Raw genomic sequence first — 26440 nt, forward strand, 5'->3', positions numbered from 1 at the left:
CTGCCAGGGGACAATAAACGACTCCATAATCTACTTTACAAAAACAGTTTAATAAGTGCATGCATGTCTGATACAGTCTGTACTATTCCAAAAAAAAAAAAAAAAAGAAAAGAACAGAAAATTACTGCTGTAAACACTTTCATTTTACTTGGTTTCTCTGATTACGTGTCTCATCTGGCATTGAGAAGTTTTTTTTAAAAAAAACAAAAAAAAAGCCGCAATGAAATAATCAAAAATAAAAAGGCTGATACAATTGGAGGAAAAAAAAAAATAATTCAGCTCATCTCACTTATATACTCATGATTCCAGCAAGAGAATTTATTAATATAAAATAACCATACTTTTTCTTAAAGACTTTGTTCCAATCTAGAAAACAAAGGAGGAAAAACAAAACAAAAAAAAAAAAGAACAGACAGAAATGCTCGTTTCAGCACTTTGCAGATATTGTCACAACCTTAAAATAAATCAGTCACTAATTACAGTATAAAAAGCATTCTCACTCATAATCCAGTTACCAGTAAAGGGGTCTGGGAGAACTAGCTTCTTCATGTCAGTTTCCTCTCACTGAGCGGGAGGAGGGGGACACACTTTGGCAACCTGTGCTGTCGAAACACATCGTGGGTACAGAGAAACCTCTTTTTGAAATCGTAATATTTGGCCCTCATGATGAATGAAATGTACCCAAGTCAGAATCACGAAAAGTTTATGAGGGGGAAATATTTTTCTTGTGCATACAGCTGTCTGTCAGTCGTCGGTGCAAGTTTTCTTTTTTTTTTAGTAACTGCGTCACTTGTACTCAGCTGCTGCTGCTGTTGCATAGCTCTCTTGTGGTGAACAAGACAAGATGGCAGGTAGGTAGGTAGGTAGGTGGGTGGGTGGGATGGGCGGGGCTATCAGAGGAAGACATGACGGAAGGGTGGTGGATGGGTTGCCATGGTGATGAGGGTTGAGCATGCTAGGTCTCCTCTGGGCTGCACTCCGGCGGAGGAGACTTGGCGCAAGGATGGGAAGATGGGAGGAGAGGAGGAGGAGTACAGTACTACCTGTTGCTGTTGGACATGGCATACTGAGCCTGCTTCTGCTGGAGGAGCTCTGTGATGGCCAGCAGCTTTTTCAACACATGCTGCGGAAAAGGAAACAGGGATTAAAAAAGGTCTCCTAAAACCGGGCGGCGTGAACTGCCTTGCGTGTTTTTCACAGCTGCGCCGCCGTCGGCCTCTGACCTGCTGCGCGCCCCTCTCGTTGCTCAGCGTCCGGAGTTCGTCCGAGTGAACGGCACAGACCTCATGCAGCGCAGCCAGGTCCCGGGACAGGTCTGTCCTAAAGTGCTCTGTGGCTTCAGGGAGGTCAGGGACATTCTGGAGACACGGGGGAAGATTTTTTTTTAAGCTTGTGAAACAGACTCAGCATTCGTCAGCAGATTAGTTTTTGATAATTTGCGTGATCTGATTTTTTTTATTTTTTTTTTTTTATTTATTTCTGTAGCTGATCAACTGTCAGTCACCTCTTCTTTTCAGCGTTCAAAAAGAAACAATCGTGACTCACCCCTAACTCGTCCAGAAACATGATCATCCTATGTTTGTTGTTCTTGATGAAAGGGTTGACACCTTCCATGTAGGGTTCCTGTTCAAGAACAGACAGACGGCTGCTGAATGCTAACAAAAAGTCAAAAAGTACTTTGCTGTAAAAAAAAAACAAAAAAAACACTCGCTTTCAGGGAGTTCGTACCTTAGCACCAAATTCAACGAGGTTGGCCAGATTCTGGACAGACTTGGCCACCAGGGTGAGGGTCCTGCTCGCCGTTAAAGACGGAGGGTCTGCACAAAGAAGTGATACACGTCTTAACATGTGACGCGGCAAGCGGGAAGATTTTGTGTGTGTTTTTCGGCAGACGCTCACCAGCGATGATGTTGAACATTCTGGGGTTGAGGATGGCGGGGCAGATCAGTCTTAAAAAGACAAAGCCACTAGAGAAGGAACGGAGAAGGTGAAGAGTGACAGCAGGAGAAACACGTCGAAACCTAACCGCTTTAAAACTGACAAAGTCCTTATCGTAACTAATAGACGTTTGCTCACCTCACGACTCTCGTCCGCATGGTGTTGTTGGTGCGCCACTTCTTTTGCACAGACTTCTGCAGACAGCCATATATGAACCTCAGTGTCCTGGATGGGTGGTCACAGAGACACGTGATTGATTACTTGGGACACTGTTGACTTTTGATTCACCCTTCAGTTCGAAATGCTGGCAAAAGTGACAATAACCCTGCATGCGAGTCTGTAAACTTACGGCGGCAGGATCTCCGCGGCCATGAAGATCTTCTCCACCAGCTCAGACAGGATGGTGAGGAGATTAGCCAGGTTCAGGTTCACGTCCTCATTCTTTTCCAGTTTGGAAGGATTCAACTAAAACCAAAGAAAGAGAGGGGGATACATGCAAGCACAATGAATATGAATTAATTCAAATTTCTGACACATGATCTGCCATTATTAAATGCCTTTGTGGAAGACACCGATCAGTCCTAGCCTTGTGACCACATGTCTAATATTGTGTAGGTCCCCCTTTTGCTGCAACCCTTGGACTCCTAGCAGAACGTTGCCAAAAGCATCAGACTGCCTCCGCTGGCATGCCTTCTTCCCATAGTGCATCCTAGTGGTCCACTTTTAACAGGTACTGACGACTGCAGACCAGGAACACTCAACAAGAGCTGAAGTTTTAAAAATGCTCTGACCCACCGGATCAATTTTGAGGACAAAAACTTGATGCCTAATATCAGAGTAGGCTACATTTAACTCAGTTTGCACACTAGTAAGTAATGCATCTCATCACGTCTCACTGAAGTGCAAACACAGCAGCTTTGAGACCTCGGTCATGTGGATGATGCGCCAGGTTTTCTTGTAGGTCTTTACCTCGCAGGACTGTTTGCTCTCCATGATCTTGAGGATGGTGTCTTTGAGAGCGTGGTGGACGAAGGGTGTGGCTGTGGCCTTCATGTACTGCTCCATCAGCGTGCTGGCCAGTGTAGTCGCTCTGAACAATGTTGTGGCCTCATCTGGGGACAGTTCACAGGAAAAGAAGGTTATCAGAATGTATCAGGGTGTCACTGCACGTATTTTGAAACATGAGTTGAAAAAAACATAAAAACATTAAGGTGAACCCTGCAAAATGATGGAGATTTAGTTGTTACTATGAAGTAAATGCCAGTTTTAGCATACCTAAAGAACAAGGTTTTATTACTCGTCTTTGTGATTCTTACCCTCCATGCTAATCTCTCTGTCATTGAGTGTCCTGAGTAGGGGGGCTTCAGCCTTCTCATGTCTGAAGATCCTCAGAAGGAGGCTCGCCAATAAGGTGCGGTCCTGACCACAAACATTGGCCAGAGCGTAGATGACATGGAACTCTTTTTGCAGTATCATCTGCAGAGGACACGCAACAATGACATAACGTTAAGTCACATACGGACAGCTGTTGGAAGATGCGATCAAAACGCCCTTTCACTGCATCAGACCTCTTTGAATTCGCTGTACTCGTCTTCGGACATGATCTTCTCCACGGAGTAGCGGGCGCGTACACGTAAGGAGCCCGGCTCAATGCCCTTCAGAGGAACGTGGGAGCTGAGAGGGAACCACTCGTCGATCATCTGGCCCTTGTGGAGACGGTTTAGCTGGCAACGCATGAACACTGCGAGGGACAGAGTTGTGGGGAAAAAAATGTGAGAATGTGAGAAATAAGGTGAAGGCAAGCTTATATGTTTATTTGCTTTAATATTTAGAAATGTACTTACAGATGTCACTTTCTTTGCTCTTTTTTGTTTTGTTGCTGAGGCTGATTTCAAATCTGTTAATCTCACTGGACAAGTCACTGAAACAACAGATAAATGTATTTAGAAATTCTGCAAACACGTGGAGAGCGCCAGGAAAGTGAAGTAGGTTGCACTAAACACAAGGATAAAATACAGAGGGAGTAAGAGACTTACTCAAAGATGAACTCCTCTGTGAAGACGGGATTCTGCCCCTCCCTTGGGTGCGTCTTCGCGACCTGGACACTGTTCAGGTAGATGTTACAGTAGGGGTTGGTGAAATACTTCCCCGGCAACTTGTGGGCCTCCTCCACATACAGCACCAAGCTGCTCACCTGAGAGAAAAATGAATGATTTAGCACAAAAAACACACCAGGCTGGAAAAATGATTCAGCATTTCCCCACTTCTCTAGAGAATCCGATCAATTCTGCTCACACTAAAATCCATCTGCCTCATCCCAGAGGAAATAAGACGCATGTACTGTAGCTTCTTACAGATTTAGAAAGTGTGAACTTAAAAAACAAAGCTAACAAAACAGCTTTGTTGAGAATGTGACTACTGAGTCCTCTGGAACTTCTTGGTTTCAGACGATAAACTTGAGACTCTATTTAAGGAAATGAACGCCTTGGCTTAGGTCTTCTCCAGAGTCGTCTACACGGACACACACTGGCTGATGGAATACGTACCTGTCTGAGCCTCTTGTTGGAGGTGGGCTGATTGGTTTTCCTTAGGTTACTACAGAAATTCTGAAGGCATTTCATCCAGTCCTGTGAAAACAAGAGAAAACTGCTGTCATGAGCTCTCACACTCCAAGGACCCACAACACTAAACTGCTCACATTGCGTGTACTTACTCCTCTCATAAAAGGGTTAAAAGGACTGACTGATGTCTTGATTGTAACTAACTACATAGTGGTCCTCTGTGTCTCCAGCTGGAAATGTAATTGTGACCCAGCATTTATACATTTAGACATGTTGTTTTTAGTTTATACATTAAACCTACGTTAGCTAGCACGTTTTTTTTTTTCTTTCTTTTCTTCAGCTGAATAGAGACATCTATTAACGTGCTATCATCTGCAGCCTCAGGTAAATTTTCATTTGCAGAGGTGTTGTCATCAAAACTGTAACTGAGCTGCATTATGATACGCTGACAATAAACTAAAGAGGTGTGTGACATTGTATCTGGGTGTAGGCTTTCCAACAGTGAGCCTGCACTGCCACCATGAGGTAAACCTGGAAGCTGTCCCCTATAATATTAAACGGAAATACTATTATTATTGAAAAACACTATACACTTATACACATTTATGCTGTATATGTATATTTTATATCCAAACTGTGGGTGCTACGTCACTTTGGTAAGATATACTGTAGTCACTTTGTATGGGTTACCATAAAATCAATTTTGGTGGTTCGATAAACATTTTCAATAAAAAATGCTTTTTAAAATAAGAAGAAGGAATACAAGGTGCTTTTAAAAAAAATAAAAAATAATGAATTGGACAGTGAGTAAATAAACTTGATGCTCAACACAAATAGAAGGACCAGTTCACAGTGTTGCAAGCATTTCTTTTTAACACATAACGTGCTGTTTCAGTTTTTTCCGTACTCTACCTCTGAATAAAATAAATGTGCCGTGTGCCTGTTTGATGAACCCATTATCATTTACCTGTGCCTGCTCTGGAGCCTCTCCCGCAAAGTAGAATATGTACTGCTCCTCACTAAAGTGCTGAACAACAATCTGGAAACAGTTTGGCCTGAAAAAGTAAAACAGAGGAAAAGATTTTTACATTCCTTCATCCCGTACCGCTGACATATTATATTTTATTTGATGCGGAGTCAACATTCACAGCTGAGTTTTCTGACAATTTTCTTTTGACCGCTACCGATATTTTGACGTCTCACCTGCCAAACAGACTGTCGTGCACACCATACACGGAGCACACGCTTAGGTCTATCAGCCCTTTGGGTTTGGTGGCTCTCTTCTCGCTTTCAAAATAGATGAGCTGTGCGTCGTTACCCTCCAGGATGAAGTAAAGGTTCTTCCACCGTTTGCCTTTGCCTAAAGTTGAGAAAGACCAGAGAAAAGCGTACATCTAGGCTCATCTGACCGTAATACAAGACTGAGAAAATGTCATTTGTGCCGTTACATGAAGCTGCTGAAAGTCATTTAAAGTTCTCTACAAGGCAGATGTTACATTTACCTTTGTTGAACAGGAGGTAGCCTTTCTTGACAATGTTTTTGTAGAAAGCGTCTTTTGTTTTCCGTCTGATAGTGTTATAAATTTCTCTCCCATCCACTGTGTCAGTAAGTACTTGTTCTTGCTGCTACAGGAAATGCGAAAAAAACAAATCAAGGCAAATACAACATTAGTTCCATTCATTAAAAAGGCCAGCTTACATTACATAGTTTTTTTAATGTCACACTCCAGATTAAAGAAACTAAAGAAAGTCTAAATGTCTAATACAATTTATTTTTTCCAAATCACACATTTACAGGTGTACTCTTCTTTTTTATCTTATATAATATATCTTTATATCAGACATGCAAGCAAGGCCATATTTCAATCTCAACAATCTGCTAACATTGGCAAATGCGTGCCGTACCACCATAAATGTTGAAGAATAACAACAACAACAATGCTAGTACAGGGTTGTGCCTACCTGAACTGATACTGGTTCTTTCAGGTTGTAACCCTCAACAATCTGTTCTTTCTTGTAATGGTCGATGATGTCATCAACACTGCCAGAGACAAACAAGACGCAGGACATGATTTAAAAATGCTACAATTAGCATGTACCGTTTCTTTATACAACACTGTCTCTCTGCAGGGACAAGCATTTCGCAGACATACCTGTTGTAGTACCTCCCCCCCATCATGTACTGATTGTTGGGGGTAGGGGAGATTTTAAACCTTTGGATGTTTTCACTGGTGCGAAAAAAGAGGGAGTAGTCCCCAGGTGTGTTGTCTGACGGCCGGACTAGAAAACTGCACACCTGGCCCACTGTGACATTAGAGGGAGCAGAGGAATCAGCGTGAGGGACGAAGAGACATGCTGTGATAAATGGACTTTCGGGTTCACGATGTATTTCTGACAACAAAGAAGTTGAGATAACGTCTCAAGTGATTAATAACTTTGTCCCCGTGAAAGGCAAAGAGAAATGGTACCTGTCATCAGAAGGTTGTAGGCCTCTTGCTTGGTGATCTTTCCATGATACCAGCTGTGTGAGAAACAGAAGAAAGAGAAAGATGACTGAATTAACTCACTCAAATATACACGTTCAGATCATTCAGTATTGAAATCTCGAAAAGTCTCTGTTGGACACATTTGTCAAAGTAAACTAAACTGACTGTCCGGTATTTGCAAAATGAATTACTACTGCGTGTAAATATATCACATGAAGAAGAGCTTGAATGTGACCAACTCCACTTGTATTTGTACAAAAGGAATCGGTCAGTATCTGAGGAGTAGCCGATGCTGAAGGACATGATAAGAGATTAGGTAATGACTCATGCAGTAAACAGCATGCCATCATGCTACTCTGCTGATTAGAGCAGATCAAAACATAATTTATGTGTTAAGGAAACAAGGCTGTGTCTATGGAAACAAACAACGAGACTGAACTGATAAGGTGGTTATTGTCCTGCAATTAAATGTTGCCTCATAGTATGCCAGCAACGATTTTCACACAACGATGTTGAGTGATAATTCATTATCTCACCGAGCACTGACTGAATGTTACATCCTGTTTTGTAATTTTCCCACTGATCAGACGCTGGACATTAAGAAAACTCAACTTACACTTTTCCCTCGTGTGGATCCTCCTCCCGGCCCTGAAACATGTCAGAAACAGAAATCAGTAAAGACACCAGTGACTACTTGCTATGCCATATGTTTTATATATTGAAAATGTGTTGTACTTACCACCTCCTCCACCAGATCCTCCACAATGAGTCCTTGCTCCTCCGTGCGAACATTAGTCACCCACATCCAGCCATCATCCAGTTCATTGTGAACAATAAACATGTCCCCTTTCAGGAAGCTGTAGGTACAGTGAGTGAAAATTAAATAACACGGAAAGGACAAAACAATTCAAGGCAGAGAAGGTAAATACAAAGAAAAACCTTCAAATTGTTATAATAGACATTGTTGCTCCATCAAGGTACTATGATCTTGATGGTGACATTAGGATTAACAAAGTAAGTAGACAGACGTGCAATATTCATTTAGCATAGATTATAATACCAGAGCGGAGCCAGTAGGTGTCTCCTTTGACTCATAACACTTGAGGTAAATGTTGCATGCCTGTCTTTTCAGTTACGCCTGTGCCTCGCTGGCAGGCTCCGAGACGAGGCTGACTTCAGACAGATGTTTATCAGATTTAGGGAGTCAGGGATAGCTGGGATCATCGGTAAGTGTGCCTACTGTAGCTTAATGATAGGGACAAGACTGTTTTTCAGATGATGTGCTTTCCAGGCAGCTGTGGCATAAATCCGAAGGAAACCAGGCTGCTCTTTGTGAGCAATATAGGAAAATTTGATATTTTTCAAGACATAATCAGTGCTTGTGTGTACCATCATGCGCCATTTTTTAGAAGGTAATTTTAGGAATGTTACTGCTTAGAAGATGTTATTTTTACTGCAAAGTTTATTTTTCACATTTCCACACAGGTGCTTACCTGATCTCATCAGTATCTGGCACTTTGGTGTATGGAAGTATGGCCCTGACTCTCCTCCTGTCTTCCACAGGCTGTGGAAACATGCACACAAGGGATAAAACCTCATACCAGGATTATACTCATGTCAAATCCCCTAATTGTTCGACAAAATCAAGTATACTGCTACAACTCCCGATGGGAGACATCACGCTCAGCTAAAAAGCATAATTAGCATTAGCCTGGGCTTAAACATTTCAGAACACTGCCTGAAGGCAAACGAGCAGAGGGAAAGAGGAGGATGTGAAAATCATCTCTTGTACAATGAGGAAGTGGCTGAAAAAGTCAAGGCTGATTTTGAGCTATTTAAAATCAAAAAATGTACATCTACATACATTTTTCCAACCACAAACACATTTATATCAGATCAGAGAAAAGCTAGGGTGAAAAAAGTGACAGATCTACAGTATGGAGGAGAAGCTGCTTCAAATGATTTCTCTTTCAAAGGAGCAAACGATACAATGACGTTATTCTACAGTGTGTAATTTTAGTTCAAATATGACACCATGACCTAGATTTAGAAGGTGCATACAGATTATTTATTCTTAAAAATAACAAGATGTAGTGGAAAAAGAAGACATCACTTAATGCCACATCACACAACTAATGTAAAGAGGGTGAGGAGTGCTGCAAAAATGTATTTTAGATGGAATTTATTTATAAAATGCTGTATAGTCCCAGCCACACAATTAGTTTTACCTCTGGAGGCGCCACTGGCGATAGCAGTTTCTCTCCTTTTAGCAGGCAAGACACATAGCTGTAGTAACCAATCAGGTCTGATAAAGAAGAGAACCGCCGCCCACCAATGTAATAGTCCCCACACATGGCGATTATCCTGTAGAGAGAAAAGCACACGTATGATAAAACAGAAGCACTGTTATTTTTAAGTGCAGGTTAAGTAAATATAAAACTTGAATTAATTTGACAGTAGACCTATCTGAAATCACAGCTTCATTTAGAAAAATAAGATTATTTGTTTGTAACAAAAAGACGTAACTATCGATCTAAACAGGAAGTCTGATCAAGTCAAAAGAGCCTTCATGATCAATTCAGGTTTTTTAACTCAGTCTTTTTGTGTGGATGGTTCACAATCATATTTGTAATTGACATCTGGTTATACCTGGGTATCTGGCTCTGAACTACGATACATGTTATTGTCATTTGCGTGACAGCATAATGATAAACGTGTGAGGAGACTGAACCCTGACTAGATCACTGCGGCTATTCGACTCGTGTCTGAGCGGAATTTGTTTCTTTGCACATGCACAGAGTTTGGGTATGAATCAGTTGGCTTGTTCACACTGTTGTGCATAATCTCAGATAGGAGTTACTTGAATGAAAAGGAAAAAAAAAAACGGATCTGAGCAGAGTGCGGTGATAATATAGTCAGGAGATCTGATTGAGGGTTAACAGCCCATAATAAACCAAAATGAGTCAAGGAGATAATGCCATCTCCACGTAGTCACATCCCATCTTCACGTCCTTTGTTTTATCTTTTTAAGTACAGACGTTGATGTCAAGAGAGAACATATTCATTGTTTACATGTCAGCTGCAGGGTTAACAACACTGAAAACAACACATTACTGAAGGGGGGGCAGATTGTAATGCCTTATCTATCTTGTTTCATTGACTGTATGGTTGTAAAACACCCTAAGGTATTGCTTTCAAACTAGTGTGGAGTCCTTTTCCCCCCACATCAGGTCCACCTCCACACATTGCATGAAAGAATGCATGAAAAAATGTCTTCTGCGTCACACACAAACTCATCTACACATGCACAGTCATAGAGCATAGCAGACATCCAAGGGTGCATGTTGGTATTAATTATAAAGTAGAGTTACCACCTCACGGCTGTGTGACTTTGCTCACTGATCAAGATGAACATTTTTGGCAAATAAGGCTGAAAACCCTGTAGCCATCATAGTAGACAATGCTACAAATATGTTTCACACAAACACATCTTCAAGCAAGTAGATTTTCAATTTAATTAAATTTTTTATAAACCAACACCAAAACTGTCTCAAGACACTTTACAGAACCCTGAGTCTGGCACCCCCAGTGCAAGCATTTTCTATCCAAGATCCTCATAACCACCAAATTGCTAATGGAAAATTTGGGGAAAACTCACTCAATTATTAAAATATTGCATTCAAAGGAACCAGAAAACCTAAAGCTTCCAGTTGGCGATACAGCTGGTGCAGAAACATAAAAACAGCATCTGAAGTTTGTGTGGTCTTTGAATTAATGTGACACAAATGCACTGAAGATGTTTGACACAGCAGGCCACCAAACACTGCTTTTTCAATCCAAAACATTTAACACCTGTTCTAAGCACTTCTCCTCGTTCTGCTGCAGGCTGTGGCTCTCTGGCCTTTTGGTTAACAGGAAATGAACAACTCATGTAGTTCCCCTATCTTTGTCTTCTACTCGAGGGTGACATGCTGCCTGCTTATGGTACGAACAGAAATGAAACCCCGAACTATTCGAACCGTTACACCGAAAACATCTGTCCCAGATGTGGGATGGACAGGTTAGGCAAGTTTACGTAGCTGCCATGCTTAACCAAACAAATGAGCGAATGATGACGTTCACGTTTCATGTGAATCCTGTTTTGCATCAATATTTGTTTCCCAGTAAATTACAGCAGTGACAATTACCAAAAAAAAAAGTCAGTGGACAAGTTTTCTCAGCAGTGTATAGGCCAGAACTTCAGACATGGTATCTTATTAGCAGCAGAGGATGCAGAGACAGACTGGGTCTGTCACTGAGATTTAGTCATTTCTTCTTGGTGCTCCACCATACCTGAAATGGTTGACCACGTTGGTCATGCTGAGGAAAGACAGGACAAATGAACCGGGCCGGCGGTCACTCTCCCTGATGAGGTAGCTGCCAGGGTTCCGGGCCTGGCGCAGACGCTCCTCAGCAATGGTTCGGTCTAGCTTGCCATGGTACCACCTGAGAGAGGACAGACAATGAGATGGTTTCGTCGCGTGTTAGATCACCGCATACATCATGTACATAAATAGCATGAAGCTATGAGCTGTGGTCCTAAAGTAATGACCTCATTAAGCAGGGATGTGCAAATTTCTGTTGGACAGTAAATGCAGCTTAAATTCAGCTGCACAAATGATTACACAGCAGTACTGGGTAAAATGGCTGATGAAAGAAAATCCATTTTATGTTAAAACAATATGTAGTTTAATTACACTGGCCTCCTGAGGTACACATAATTGAAAAAGGACATGGTTTGTCATTTAGAGAAGTCAATAAACACATGACACTCAGAAGCAACAAAACACTCAACAAACAAACACATTAGTCATATGTTCTCCTAAATTTCCGCTTTGACCAATCCCAAAAACTTATTACTGAGTGAACAGGTTCTTCCAAAAATAAATACAGACTAATAGAGTATAAAAACAAGCTTTAATAAATTTGCTGATGAGTCTTTTCTAAAAAGAAATATAAAATGGAAGGCACTTTACATTAATGCAAAAGCTTTTCTTAGTGGAGTTGCCACCAATCCATTTGAGACTTGGTTTCTGAATTAAACAGAAGACCTCTGGACAACATTGGTTAAATTTTCAGCAGGTGAGGCTGTACTTGACAGGGCCTTGCCAGCTGGGGTAAAAAATTAACATGCTTTTCCAAATTTAGGCCACTGGTGCTCTGCAGAACAGAGGGCAGTGACTGGAAAAACATTCAGCGCTGAGAGGATGAATGAGGTGCTGCAGCAGCTCTTTTCTCACAGGAGACCTAAATGGCTCCCATCTGGGTTAGGGGAGTACAGGTCTCTACTTGTGAAGGAAACGTGATGAAGTCTTGTAGCGTGCAGCAGGGTAGAGAAAGCTCGCTGAAGGGGTGAGGTAGATTGTCCATGAGGGGACCAGAGGGATTTTGGTGATAAGAGAATTGAAAAGGGCAACCGAGAGCAGTTGGAGAGTAGGGCCAAGAACCGCTTGAGGGGCTGGGGAAGATGAGGAAACGATAATGAAGGGGTAAAGATCAGCGAACCTTGCAGAAAATAATACATTCTAATTATTATGATATAGTGGAAATTTTCATGACCCCACGAACACGTACACACCACTGCCAATAATGTCCTCTAATGTATACTCTTACCAGCCGTAACATTATGTCTGACTGGTCATTACAGTGAGCAAACTGTGATGGCTAGACAGGTGGGTCAGTGTATCGCCAAAGATGTTGCTGTTGTGGGGTGTTCCCAGCCACCAGAACTGGGCCATGGAGCAATGGAAGAATAGGCCTCTTATGAAGAATCATATTTTCTTTCACAGCACGTGAATGCCCAGGATGCAAAGAACATAACTCTAAATAGGTACAACAAGAAAAAACAATGTAAAGCCCAATTACAGTTAAGTTGCTTTAAGTTGCTCATGACAGCGAATAGATGGGTCATAACTGATGAGGTGATGTTACGTTGTTAGCATCTCTAAAATCCGCTTCTCGTGTACCAGAACCAATTTGAGACCTTTTTAGAGAAATGAAATGCCAGCACATGGATTACCATATGAGAAATTAAATACAGCTTTACTCATTTTAATTAGGCAGCCGAGTTAAACAAGCAAATACGCTCATGGAACAAAATGCTGATTCAACCTGATTAACAACCTGGGTCTGTGCATCACGCTGACAGACAGCCTCCTGCTAATACTGCTGCAGGGCAGACATGAACTGCATCAGCCAAACTTTTCAGGGCTGATAAAAGTCAAAAGTGTAAAAACAGCAAAATATGCTGTTGTACTGTGAAAGAAAAAACTAATTTATGACAAATGATCACACCAAGTGTAACATCTATGCATTAATGTTAAAAGTCCAAGACGAGAAGGAACTTAACAGACTGGAAGGTAGGGTGTGATATTTCTAAAGGTCCTTTTACGCATGTGATTCAGTTCCTCTGTTCAGTGCCAAGAACAAAATTGTACATTGTTACATCGTGCATCATCTGCACATCATCAGGACCCACACAGGAAAACCCAATTCCGACAGTGAGTCTGCATTTTATGCCTGTAAGTTTTATATTTACGCTTCCTTGCGGCACAAAGATCGTGCAAAGAATAAAAAACGATTATGAACATTAATTATGTTATCTGTATTTTCAATCTTTGGATTCTTACTATGCAAGTTGTTATTTGTCTAAAATATAAGTCATACCAACGGATGGAACCTGTTAAGAAACTAAGAAAACACAAGCACTCACAAGTTACTCAGCAAACCAAACTCACCACAGTCAACAACCCTAACGCAACATGTTTTTAACCAGAACTATTCCGGTTACACAACCAAAAAATAAGATTAAACACAAAATGATCATCATGCAAGGTTTGAACAAGACTATGGCATAGCAATGATTATTAGTTTTGGGCCTGGGTTTGGAAAATGTTGAGCTGTTAACTAAAATAGAAGCTTGATCATCGTACACATTATCACATCAAGTCTGCACACTGTTGAACTTAACAGAGAAGCTCTCTTAAAGCTGAACAGTCTCTGTTTATTTTGATTTTGTCAGAACCTACTCCAAATGTGAATGGAAAAAAGTAGCGTCAAATGCCCACAGAGCGAAATACAAACTCTGCCATGCTACTCATTGGGTTGTTGAATCAAACAGGTGCACAAAGAGCAAAGATCAAGCGTAATTGTCAGCTTTCAGTACACACATTTGACTCTGATGTGTTGCACTTTATTTTCTCCAAAACAGATAATCATTTCTGTGTTGCCAAACAAAGTCAACCATGTGAAGTTTTGCCTTGAGGTCATCTGCATTATTTACACTGCCATGTTGTTCAAATTTGAAGCACATTTATCCGAAACGTCTCTATATCAAAATATCAAAAAGTAGAAGGTTTGCAGTTTACATCTTATGTACCTACATATTCAGCTAAAACAACTCATTTGGTTTCCTGTAGCTTTTGTGTATGGTCCAATTTTTCCATTTCACCATTGCATGTGATTAGATAACCCAGACAAGAGGGGCGTTAAGGTATGAAACGAAGCCATGGCAGTGGTGATATGATACAGTGCTACTATTAGCTTCAGGAATGCCTTGTCATGTCCGTACATGAACAGCAAGCTGCACAATGACGTCTTGATGCTTTATGCAACTGGCGCTTAACTCAAGATGAGGCATTTACCTTTTTGCAAAAAAATTCTCCCTTGAGTAACTAAAGAAAATACTTGCATACGAAATTGTACCGCAGACATTGTACCGCACGGTATTTCGCCAACTGACACGCATTGCATGAAGTCACGACTACCTCTTTATGATACAACCACAACAAAATATATTTAAAACCGTTCATGTCTGCGAGCAGGATGTCTCAACCACAGTGTCACCATCCTAATTCTCACATTCTGCACCTTGTTTATGCACCTATTCAGTCATTTGTCACGATCCGAGAGGTAAGGGCTGTTCCTGTGAGCTAGTAAACTTGTACATAATCAGTTTTGTGGACAGCAGCTATCAATGCACACTGCTACAACTGAACATGCCCTGGCATAGTGAGTTGGGCAAGATGACAAAATATGTGGCTGGAAGCCTTGAAAAATATTGCATCACAAGAGCTTCAACAGGAGCGGAGCTACAAACAGTTTATTATGTCTACAGTGTAAATTTTCTCTTAATTGTACAGTTATATAACGAGGCCGTTTTATTTAGGAATATAACACAGTTAGCGTAATTTGAGCCTAAATGTAATAACCGTATGAATTAAACTGGCAACAGCTGTTCTATACAGACATGACTTAATAGAGCAATGTAAATGTTGCAATATAAATAAACCCCAGGCTAAGTAACTAATGTTGCTTGCTTCGTGTGGGTCATTAATTTGCACTCAACTCATAACGGAGGTATTTTAAGACAGCAGCCATATCAGTATAACCATGCTATGTGCTCCCACAGGACAAATCAACCAGTGACTTAAAAGGGGATAAAGAACATGACAGACAATAACATCAACAGACTGATCCGAGTAAAATCTGTAGGGACAATAATACTGAAATTCTCTAGGGGAATTCATGTCATCCAAAGGTGGACTAATAACTAAAAATGGTGCAGCCATGAAATAGCACAGAGTCTTCAGAAAAATTTGGAGCCCAAAATGAGGTCACCGCATACTCTACTGACCAAGATCATCCAAGCAAAACAATTTTTTAAAAGCAAAGATACCCAGCATATAATCATTTAATAAGCCTTGGTAAATGCAGTCGTACATTAACCCATATGAAACTGCAGTAATGTGGAGATATTTAAATTTTAATGGTGATCTAAATTAGGGAAAGATTCTAATAGTAGTATCGTTTCGCTTTATGATCAGTTTTATTGCCACCACGTTCGAAGAATACGACAAACGTTTTTTTTTCTTTCGCTTGTTTTTCTGTTGGCTTGAGCCGAGCCTGTGGGGGCAGGAAGTCTAACAGGACAGACACGGACTGCAGTGACTTGAGCGAGCTTGAGTTCTGTCTCTCTCTCAGTCTGTCTCTCATTAAGATCTTTGGGCGAGCCATTTCTCTCTAGGGGACGTCTCATTTATTCATCTTCTTCTGTCACGATGGATGCAGTTGTACTCAGACATCTCTACAGACGTACTGTCAGTTCCCATCAGTATCAAAAAGTAATGAAACGTCGCGTTTCTGTACATTAGCAATGTGCCTCAGTGGAGCTACAGGCTCAGACAGAAGGGCTACCGGGTACGACATATTTTACTGAATGCACACATATTAACTCTCGGCAAACAACCCACTACACATTCCTATACAGAGTCAATCTTTGACATTAGGCTTTTTCCATAGTCTATATTGCCATGTCTGTGAATTGTCATTGTACACTGGCACATTATGCCAGTAATATAGCAGTAAGCACACATCAAGATCTTCAATGACCTTTCTGTGATTCCAACAGATGAGTCAGAACTGGAGGAGGAACCTTACATAAAAGAAAGTACCCTGCACAATATTAAATAAACTGCACACATACATGACGACACAACACCAGCTTGTGCAATCCTATAACCACAAAAGTCTGTAATGCAATTCAATTGAGAAAAAAATATATATATATGAAGCCACGTGTAGATAATGAATATAGCCAGATGTTTTCGTAATACATTCACAGTCATAATAAAGGGGTAACAACTCCGTAATGGTCACTTATTGTGAAGACCATTTGGTAAAGGATCTCCACAAACCAGCTGTCACTGACTCAGTCAAAAACATACAGTCTCTACTAGACTCTATAACGGGAGCGCGTTTCTTCTATAGGTGACAAATTATTCGCGTGCAACAGTGGAAGTGACTATTTCTGGCACTCTACTTAGCAAAGCTCAATGCACAAAATGTTAAGGCATGTACCGTAGCTCACACTTCTAGCCGGCATGCTGCTGTGGAAACACACTTTCACATCAAAGTCTGTGCTCAGCCACAAAATGTCAGGAGTCTTTTCGAGAAAAACCACTGGTTGATCATGACACATTCAAGTGTCGGAATCTCTGCGTTACAACTTTCTTCATACCATGTCAGCAAATTAAATGAATCATTTCTGAAAGACCTTTAGTATTTGCAGGTTGTAGCTTTTGGAAAATGATGTATGCAAAGAGTCTGCTGGTGGTGTCAATGTTTAAATACACACTTAATCTATGCCATCATGTTCTGCTATTTGTGCTCACTGTGCATACTAAGCATCTTCGACACAAATTCATTTATTTGAAGAAGAAACTGAAGAGGAAGTTTTCTTGATAACCAAGAAAGCACGTTCATAAGGTATGCTTATGTTTGTTATATAGTAATATTTTAATCAATAAATGCAATATGACTTTTTCCACAGAAGACTATTGGGGGAAAATTTATTCCTAAAACATGAAATAATTCATAAGCAAGAGCGGTCAGCTTTTTCTATCAGACCACTGTTGGAAAATCAAATTAAGAGTTGCAGGGTGATTTGACGCCAACTTACGCCGAGTTCACCCTCTGCTGCATCTCCCTCCTCTGTCCCGAGGACTCACAAGTTGCACCCACTCCACCGATACTGCTGCCGGCCAGGAAAAAACTGTGAGCTCCGACGTGGAAAGCAGAGCAAATGCAGCTCGAAAACCATACAAGGCATGATGATGTGACTCTGCTGCAGCCCTGATTCAGTCATCTCCCATGGCTAGGGTCTTGTAAATAGACCGACCCATATGCATTTAGTTGATGAACTAACTTGATGATAATTGCGGGATCATTTCTGGCTCCGCTATCCTTTAGAAAACGTTCTTATGAATTACACAAGTTGATTTTTCATCTGAGGCAGACTGTAATCCTGTGGTCTTTGCTCCCACCTCATCCTCTACTGACTTTCTCTGATTCTCTCCCCTTTCTCTCCCATAAAACCACGCATCATGAGCACGCTGCCTATTGGTTTTTCGAGCACTGGGCAGCAAGGGTAGGGAGTGGCATATCTGCTCACACACAGTCAACAGAATGTAGGAATACACATTTATGTGCTGCCCATGAACACTCAAATACACACATATTCACAGTGGAATAAAACCAGACAACACTACAATCTGAAATTGTCTTTTGGAGTCCTTTGACTACGACTGGCTTTAACCATGTTTAAGATTCAAAACTCACTATGACCTGAAGCTTATTCACAAGCTTAAATGGTCCGAAGTCAACACAACAACCGCTAAATGATGTATTTGCTTTAGTGGACTTACAACAAATCAGGAAATGACACTTCTTTTTATAGCTACCATTCAACATGTTGACGTTTTGATAACTTGCTGTATTCCGTGACCTTTAGCATTTCAGGTAACGCTAGAGCACTGTATTTTTAGGTTAGCTTAGAAGTAATAACATTTGACACTTCAGTTCTCTCACAATTATTTCATTGTCTTTGTAACTACAGGAAATGGAAAGAAATTTGGAACTATATGGATTCAGGTTCAGTAAAATACGATGCTTTGCGTGATAAACCATGACAGCCTGTTGCCTCACTCAAGTAAAAGTGTGGACAGCACACTGCTGCAGATCTAAACCATATACAGGTATGTAGGCATTAGGGAAGAGCCACGTACGCATGCTCAGCCTTGCTCAGTACGAATACTCACCAGTTGTCATAATGTTAATGCCCAGCCTGACACATAGGGACCAGAGCTGACATCTCGGCTTTCCTAGTGTGAATCAGCCTTCCTAAAATAACATCATTACATCTGTGATAATAGGCTTCACTCTCATCGGCCCAAACAATATTCCTCCCGAGCTTTGATTTCTACAAGCAGGGGCATACAGATGAGAAAATCTTCTACCCAAAGAAATAAAAGTGACACAAATATCAGCATGACAATATGGCTTTTCCCATTAGTACAGGTCGCGACTGCAGAGCTACAGCAGAACTATAGCTTAAATCTGACATTGGACTTAAGTCAGCAACTTATCATTCAGCAAACCTAACTAAAGAGAAAAGTCATTCACATCAGAAATCCTGGGTATTGTCGAAACACGACTGAAATGCTTCTGAGGATCCTGTTAAGGCCACAATGAATGGCTCAGAAGTCTTGAAAACAGGATGCTGGAGAGAAAAGGCAGGGCAGTGTGGGTATTGGAAGGGCATGACAGGACATTGCGTAACAGACTGGAAATGCATGGAAACCATAGGCTTTACCTTATCAATGCACAACACAGATCTTACACTAATAAAAGTTGAAGTGCTATTTCAATCAGCGGGTCTTGCAAACCAACCCTAAGCATGTCCATCCTTTGGTATAATGGTTGAGAGACCGAGGTTGTATTTGTGGGGCAAAGTGCACAGTTTAATACTGCTTGTGCTAGTTTATATAGCTTTCCAGCCAGGAGTACAGCAGTAATTTAAGAAAATGGATGATAGGACATTATAGGCTTAATACTAAGTGCTGGGCTCAGCAGTCATCTAAACTTTGTAATGACTGATTGAGTCTCATTAATAAAATGCTGCTTTAAAACATGTATTGTAAAAGGTTTTGGTTCTTGGGGACGGTCTTCATCAAGGAATAACCAATTCATAAAATATTCCATGGTCCTTTTTGTCATTTCACAACACCATTGTCCTCGTCACCCTTTACAGAGCGCAATTAGGTAGCTAAATGTAACAGTGCAGTTACAGATATGTTTCCACAGCCAACAGCTAAATCTGGTAAACTCGTTCTCACAGCCACTGATCTTCAAATCCAACTTTTCTTTTCCTTTTTTTCTTCCTTCCTCCAACCACCACCTCCTCAGGGAAACCCTTTATGACTTAAAATCCCCTCTAATCTTCGTGGAAACTCAAAATCAACGACTCATTTCCCAACGTGCTGTTTGTTTAAGCTCAGGCATACGGCCAGAGGTTTTTAAGGTAACACACACACACACACACACACACACACACACACACACACACTGTTAAGTGCCACCTGACATCTTCACTCTTGCCTCTTCATTAAACAACCATCAGTGTGAAATTCTTATCACAGCGCTACAAACACTATGAACAGATGTGTGAATGTACGTGACTGCTGTTCGTCTTTCTTGCACTCTTACGTTTTCACTATAGTGCACTCTGTAGAGCACTCAAACACGGTTTTACTTCCATGATCATTCCTGCAACATGAACTTCATAGACTAACATAACTCAAAGGAATACAAGGTCCGTCTTGGGCTCTGATTACAGAAAGCAGACCCAGCTAGCAACACAGTCGAAAGTATGAGGTAAGATTCAGAATCATTCAGGGTTGTTAGGGCAGTCAGCTGTAAATATAGTGCTCATAGCTTCCAATAGTGATTTACGTCTGACATATGGTGTTATGGGTACAGCAGAAAAAAAGACCCATTACTTTTGCATGTCAAGTATAACATGCTGACTGGATGTTCACGTACAGATAAATTGATTTCGTGCCATAAAGTGTGGTCCTGAGTTTCTTTTTGACTTGATGCCAAAAAATCTACTATGTCCATGACTGTGATGCATTTTTTATGAATCCTTGTTTAACAGATTAGGTATCATCTACAGTAAATACACTACTGGATAAAGCATTTACATCACATCAGCTCTGTCTATCAGTAGATCAGTCTCACATCCTGAAAGGAACCCCTACAGGGTCAACTTTACGGAAAGGGTAGAACCTTATAATTTCTCTGTTCTTGAGAGGCACCCACAGTTGACAAGAATATTAATGAAGATTATCAATTGAAGTGTTTTTCTCTCAAGAATGCCTATGTCCTACCTTGGCTATTAATTTCATATAAGCACATACATACCTCCAGAAATTGAACTCTAACCAGATGTTTCCTGTTTTTATGATAAATGTAAATTACTCAGGTAAAAGTTTAAAATCACGTTCCATCTACCGGCCTACATATTTCAGCTTGATGTGGACAAAGTTCAGTGTTTGAATGAAGGTCAGAATAGCAGACCCCATTTTGGTAAAGTCTCTTCAATGCACCACATATTAGTACTTACACATACCTCAATAATAACCAGAAACCTTAAATAAATGTGGTCTAGTGTTCCACCATTCATCACCACTACAAGCAACTCACCGAAACCACAAACCAAAATAGAGGAAAAGCGTGTCATTTATGTCCCAACAACCCAGTTAAGTAACGCAACAGAGACTAAACCAGAGTGTCAGGCACAAGAAATCTCACCAAAATGATGTGATAGTATTATAGCAGATAAACCTTTGACTTTGAATCTTTCACTATAAAACAAGGAAAGACAAAGAAAACTAAGGCCATTTATTTCAAAGTGACAACTGCTACTGCCTCACTGGTAGAATGGAATAGAATGCAAATGCAAACCCATGAAAATGACCGTATTTCCTTCCACTGAAGTAGTAGGTTTATTTAAAAACCTCGATTTTCAGGTTATACTACAACCGACAAGCCTGGCGATTGGTAAAAAGGCTGGCCTTCTCTTTCCTGTGTAATCTGACAGGGAGATATAGAGTGGCTCCTAAAATAAGAGCTGAATCCACACTCCAAGCCCAGTCACTTCATATCTCACAGTATGAGGGCCACAAATGACAGAGCTCAGCAGTTCACTAATGAGACCGTAACAAATGGGAGGGCTGTATTTAGGTTATTACAACATCAGCACACAGGTTTGGGCGTGCTTGTGTGCATGCCTGATAAATTCATTGAAAATACCTGGAATCAAACACAATTGTAAAATACAACACTTAGTTTAGAATGATACGGTACAAGCAGTTTACATTTACCATATTTTATGCTTGGTTTACTTTAATCACACACATTATGACTGAGGACTGAAAATGGCAGTAAGTAGACAATCGTGGAGCAAAGCAGAAACATACCTTTTGTTTTTGTTCATGCCAATTTCTACTTCCCATATAGAATCATAAAGCACTTCACCAAAAAAAACTGACTCTTACACAATAATTTGAAGGATGCACCAGTACAGATCCATCTGGTAATGTGGCCCTGTACTTGTACATGTAGCGCTGCCGTGGTAATACCACATACCATACAATTTAATGCCGATGTAACATTAACTTCTCATTAACTGTGCAGAAAACTAGTAGATGCAAATAGTGGGAACACGGCAATTGCAGCTTTGCTTGCTGATAACAGCAGCTTTTTGGCTCAGAAGTGTTTTTAATAGTGCTGTTCAGAGTGAAATACGTGAAAAGACATCCATGTGCAGATCAATCAACCTATAAAAAGACTTCAGCAAGAAGTAAAGAGCTGCTGGACCAGCATGTAAAACAAGCTAGTAGCATGTAGCCTTATTCTACAGTCTCTCATTAAGCAGAAGAGGGCCTTTGGTATAGTTGGGCATGAAGGTGAAGTCCCGACAATATCACTATTCATCCATGGACACTTCTTGAAAATAAGCTACCTGTTCCGTTTAATGAGTTAATCAGAAAAGTGAGCTCCTTTGGTGCTGTGGCATCAGATGTGATTCCTACTGTGACAGTGCTTTCGAGACTTCTGACCAAAGACATCGGCACTAAAGCACTGAACGTAACCACAACCACAGATATCACGAAAGCGGCCTCATTCAAAAAAACTTGTCATTATGACAAAGCTTTAATTAGCAAAATTATCACTGAAATATTACGTAATCATATCGGCGAGAATCTAAATGTACCCACTTGACAAATAGTGGTATTGGTGCATCCTAGGGACAAACCAACAAGTGTTTACATGGCAGCACTGTGCCAATGAACCAATCACAATGCAGCTATAAAAAATGGGTAACCTTACACTAGATAACAAAGGTAAAGAGCAACATATAGTATTAGCAAAAAGCATGAATGACACTATTTTTGCAACTCTTTATCTGGCCCACTCGTGCAAGAGTTGTCTCTGTGCCTGGAGTCAAGCTAACCCCCATGCAGATGTGAGCAGTTGTGATTTCAAAGCCCCCTGATGCAGGCATCCCAAAACAGGTTTTGTCACAACAAGAAAGGCAGAGATGCGGATGTTGCAAACCTAGATGACATGCACTGACTTCACCCAGACTGAAGTCAGTGCATTTCACTCGTGAGTCATCATCAAAACACTTCACTTGTTGATCTGCTGAACAGTCTCTTTAGAGTGAAAACATTCTTAAAAAGTAAAACCCTAGTAGGTGGATATGGGCGGATATTGTTGAATAAAAACTATTAAAATTAGAGGAGAATACAACAGCCCATTTAGTTGTTTGCCTACAAGTGCCTTGTAATTTCAGTATGCTGATTTGTGTAAGCCAAAACAGCTACGCACGGTTGTTATGTTTAATTTGTTTTAAATGTATGCTGCCTGTGGAATAAATAAATACATGAGAAGCTATTTCGTTATTTTCTTTAATTACTCTTAGTTGATTCATAAAGTATTTGTGTTTATGTAGGTAATGACTTAGGTGATGCTGTGAAAATAGTCCATGTTGATGTCTAAATACACTTGCCCTTTAGTACACTCATAGTTTTTATACTGTTCACTTCGTGAAAAACAATATGTGTTATACAAGACAATGTGTATGGTGGCACCCTTACTCCAAATGGAGCACGATAAGGTTAATGGTGTTGATTGTAATAATATCAAACAGACTTTATCACTGACCCATTACAGTTAGTGCTTCTTTTTGTGTGAATGTGTAACAATTCAGTTCAACATCAATTTGCCTTTAAGTTGACTCAACACATTATCAAACTGCGTACGATTCAACGTGATCCGAGTAATGTTTATCAAAATGCACAACTTTGCAGATACCAAAATAAGATATACATCGGGTTCAGTGTTTTCTTGTAGTGGGATTATTTCATTGACTAAACTTGTTGATTATTATAAAAATCCACAGCATGTGGAGCAATGTTTCTGGGGTGTAGTTGCTAAATGAAAATAGCTGTGAGAAGCACAAGTTACCAGTGAACCTACAGTAGTAAACAGTACTAAACCTCAAGTGCATGGCAGCAGGAAGGAAGTGAACACAGCGAAAAGTACAGGATGCTTGAAAACGTTAATTTGTAGGTGTCAATGAACATTTCTCTAGCAGTATACTTACTGGTTCGTGGGAGGTGCAGAGAGAGGGAACACCACCTCTTCTTCCTCGTATTCCGGCCCATCCTGCATGTCGCTTTCATCCATGGTGCCGCCGAGCCCCCCGCAGCCTGGAGGGGGCGGAGGTGGTGGTGGCAGTGGGGGGAAGGCAGTGGACCCGTCCGGGCCAGTTGATGTGGGTGAAATCTGACTAGCCGGACCCTCCAAAGTGGGAGAGCAGCACATGCTGCCTGATGTCCCTGAGCTTGTTCCTTGAAAAACTGAATGTCCACCTTCTGCTCCGCCACTCCCTGTTGCGGACATCACTGGTCCGGCCATGTCCCCACTAGACATGGGATAGATCACGCTCATGTCGGGGAGAGAGTCCGGAGAGGTGTTTGAATGTTGGCGGAGCGTTGGTGCTGGCCCTTGTCCCAAATCAGTGACTCGCACTCTGCTTGGATTGGGATAGTAGGAGAAAGGGGCCGTCTCAGGGCCTCCTCCGCCTGCCACCACTGTCCCTGTCGTGACCGAGCCCGTATCCTCACTGCTGACCTCCGCAGCCATCATATTAGGGAAATACGTAGAGGGGATAAAGTCCAGAAGGGAACCTGCCCTTCCCCTCCTTTCTTACAATAATGCTTCAGCGTTTGGGCTCCGGGGAAACAACACCAAAAGTTTCTCAAAAATGCGTTTAGCTAGGCAGCTAACGTTAGCCGACAGCTAACTTAGCTCACTCGGCTGCACTAGCGGGCGTTAGCTTTACCTCGCATTCGCTCGCTACAGGATAGCCGAGCTAACAGTAGCGGGATGGCTAACAGCTTCGAGACACTTGATGAGTTCTTGCTCGCTATGTCTTCATTGTTTCCTGAGTTTAAAGTTCACACCGAAACGGCACTTAGAGACGAACATTTACAATATCTGAAACGGAATATTAAAGTCACCAATATTTCCTGTTTTGATTTTTGTTCGGACTTCACCCTCGGCACCAGGCAGACCACTTGTCGAGGAGTGTTGTTTTATTGTCACTGCTGTGTGTAATCCCCGTCTTTTTCCAGTGTTGTTGTTTTCTTTCCTTCTGACTTTCGAGTCGTCTCGAGCGGAGTCCTCAAACGACCCGGCCTTGTCGCCTAAATCCCCGGCACGCCGTGCTGGTCTGCGCGAACAACCATGTCGGCAACCAAAGTAAAAAATTTCTTGCGTACACAAGCTAAGTTCGCCTTTATTTCTGGGTTTCGGGCTGGTGGCTTGCCCGCTGCTACGCTGCTCTTTCTCCCCTCCCTCTCCCAGTCCTCTCCAGTAACCCAGCAGACACGGCTAAGTGAGCACAGAGCGGCGCAGGTTCAATCCATGCCATCTTCAATCACACACCCAGAGATGTTTTAGCTGATCATAAGCTGGGTTCAATATAAATACATCTTACGGATTTTGTAGAGTATTAGAGATACAGCTGTGAAATTACAGACAAGCAGCTGCAACAAAACCATGTTTCTACAGTAGACATTTTCACTGCATGCATATTTATTTATAATTATTGTGACACACTTGACCAGTGACTTTCCTTAGTTCCGATGTGTAACAGAATTACACGGACATGACATTATATTACAGTAACATCAAGAGTAATTTTCACTTAGGAATAAGGAAGTTTTGGTTCAAGAATAGACACAACAGACTCGATGAGATCAGCGAAGCCTGTACTATGACAAAGTGAAATGACCTTATGCACGGAGTCATTCTGCTGACATCATTTAGTCTTCTCATCCCTGCGGTTTACATAATACCGATTCTCCATTTGTGCAATATCCCTCTACTCAAGTGTCTTTTTTTTTTTAAATAATTTCCAGTCTGACACACAGCTGAGGGCAGTCTGAATCAGCCAGAGGGCGTGTGTATGCTCTTTGTGTTGTTCATTTTACTAATTTGGTATCTTGTGAGATATACTAATGCATGTATCTACTTGCAGTGCAGCCAGAAAGTGTTGGGACAGCGATAGCGTTACAATGGACTGACTGTCAAACATGCATCCACTATACAGTTAAAGGCAAATCTAACTTCCTGAAACAAACAAGAGCCTGTGTATCTGCAGTCAAACCTGACCGAGCACCACCGTATGCAACACAACAAATATCTGCTGCAAAACCTGAACAAGTCACATGTCTGAGCAGGCAGTCAGTTAGGAGCAATAGACCTTTTATTGGAAACAATAGTGGCACGCTTCCATTAAGTGTCCCAGTAAGACGTTGCAGTGGACCGGCATGCTCAAGTTAAGGGCTTCCCCTAGGTGGAATACAGCTATAACAGAACTGTGCTTTCCCTTCTATGACGGGTCTAAATGTCTATAGTAGTGTAGTACACAAGCGCTGGAAACCTCTTTGGCACAAGTACACCAAACAGTTTCATGTTAGAGCACTTAATAAGGGACGTAAA

The 26440-nt window shown here is 41.2% G+C and overlaps 1 protein-coding gene across 2 annotated transcripts; it reads right to left on the bottom strand.

Annotated features, from left to right (window-relative positions):
* Positions 1–31: 31 nt before the first annotated feature.
* Positions 32–25275, bottom strand: LOC311492784 (ras GTPase-activating protein 1-like). 2 transcript variants are annotated; one of them, XM_084551191.1, is made up of 25 exons: positions 24036–25275; positions 11318–11470; positions 9214–9349; positions 8479–8549; positions 7725–7842; positions 7602–7633; positions 6968–7020; positions 6653–6803; positions 6462–6540; positions 6002–6122; positions 5703–5859; positions 5467–5554; positions 4485–4565; positions 3975–4132; positions 3783–3859; positions 3507–3679; positions 3255–3414; positions 2908–3050; positions 2288–2403; positions 2077–2163; positions 1900–1967; positions 1729–1817; positions 1546–1623; positions 1224–1358; positions 32–1123 (listed from the first exon to the last, which is right to left on the bottom strand). In XM_084551191.1, exons 1-25 carry the CDS (start codon positions 24578–24580, stop codon positions 1040–1042), a joined length of 3153 nt encoding a protein of 1050 aa, XP_084407317.1. In that variant the 5' UTR covers positions 24581–25275; the 3' UTR covers positions 32–1039. The 2 variants fall into 2 exon arrangements, with proteins under 2 accessions (XP_084407317.1, XP_084407316.1); XM_084551190.1 differs by having other exon boundaries at positions 6002–6125.
* Between the last annotated feature and the right edge of the window lie 1165 nt (positions 25276–26440).

The sequence above is a fragment of the Chelon labrosus genome (assembly GCF_963514085.1).
Source record: "Chelon labrosus genome assembly, chromosome: 9".
NCBI classification, from domain to species: Eukaryota; Metazoa; Chordata; class Actinopteri; order Mugiliformes; family Mugilidae; genus Chelon; species Chelon labrosus.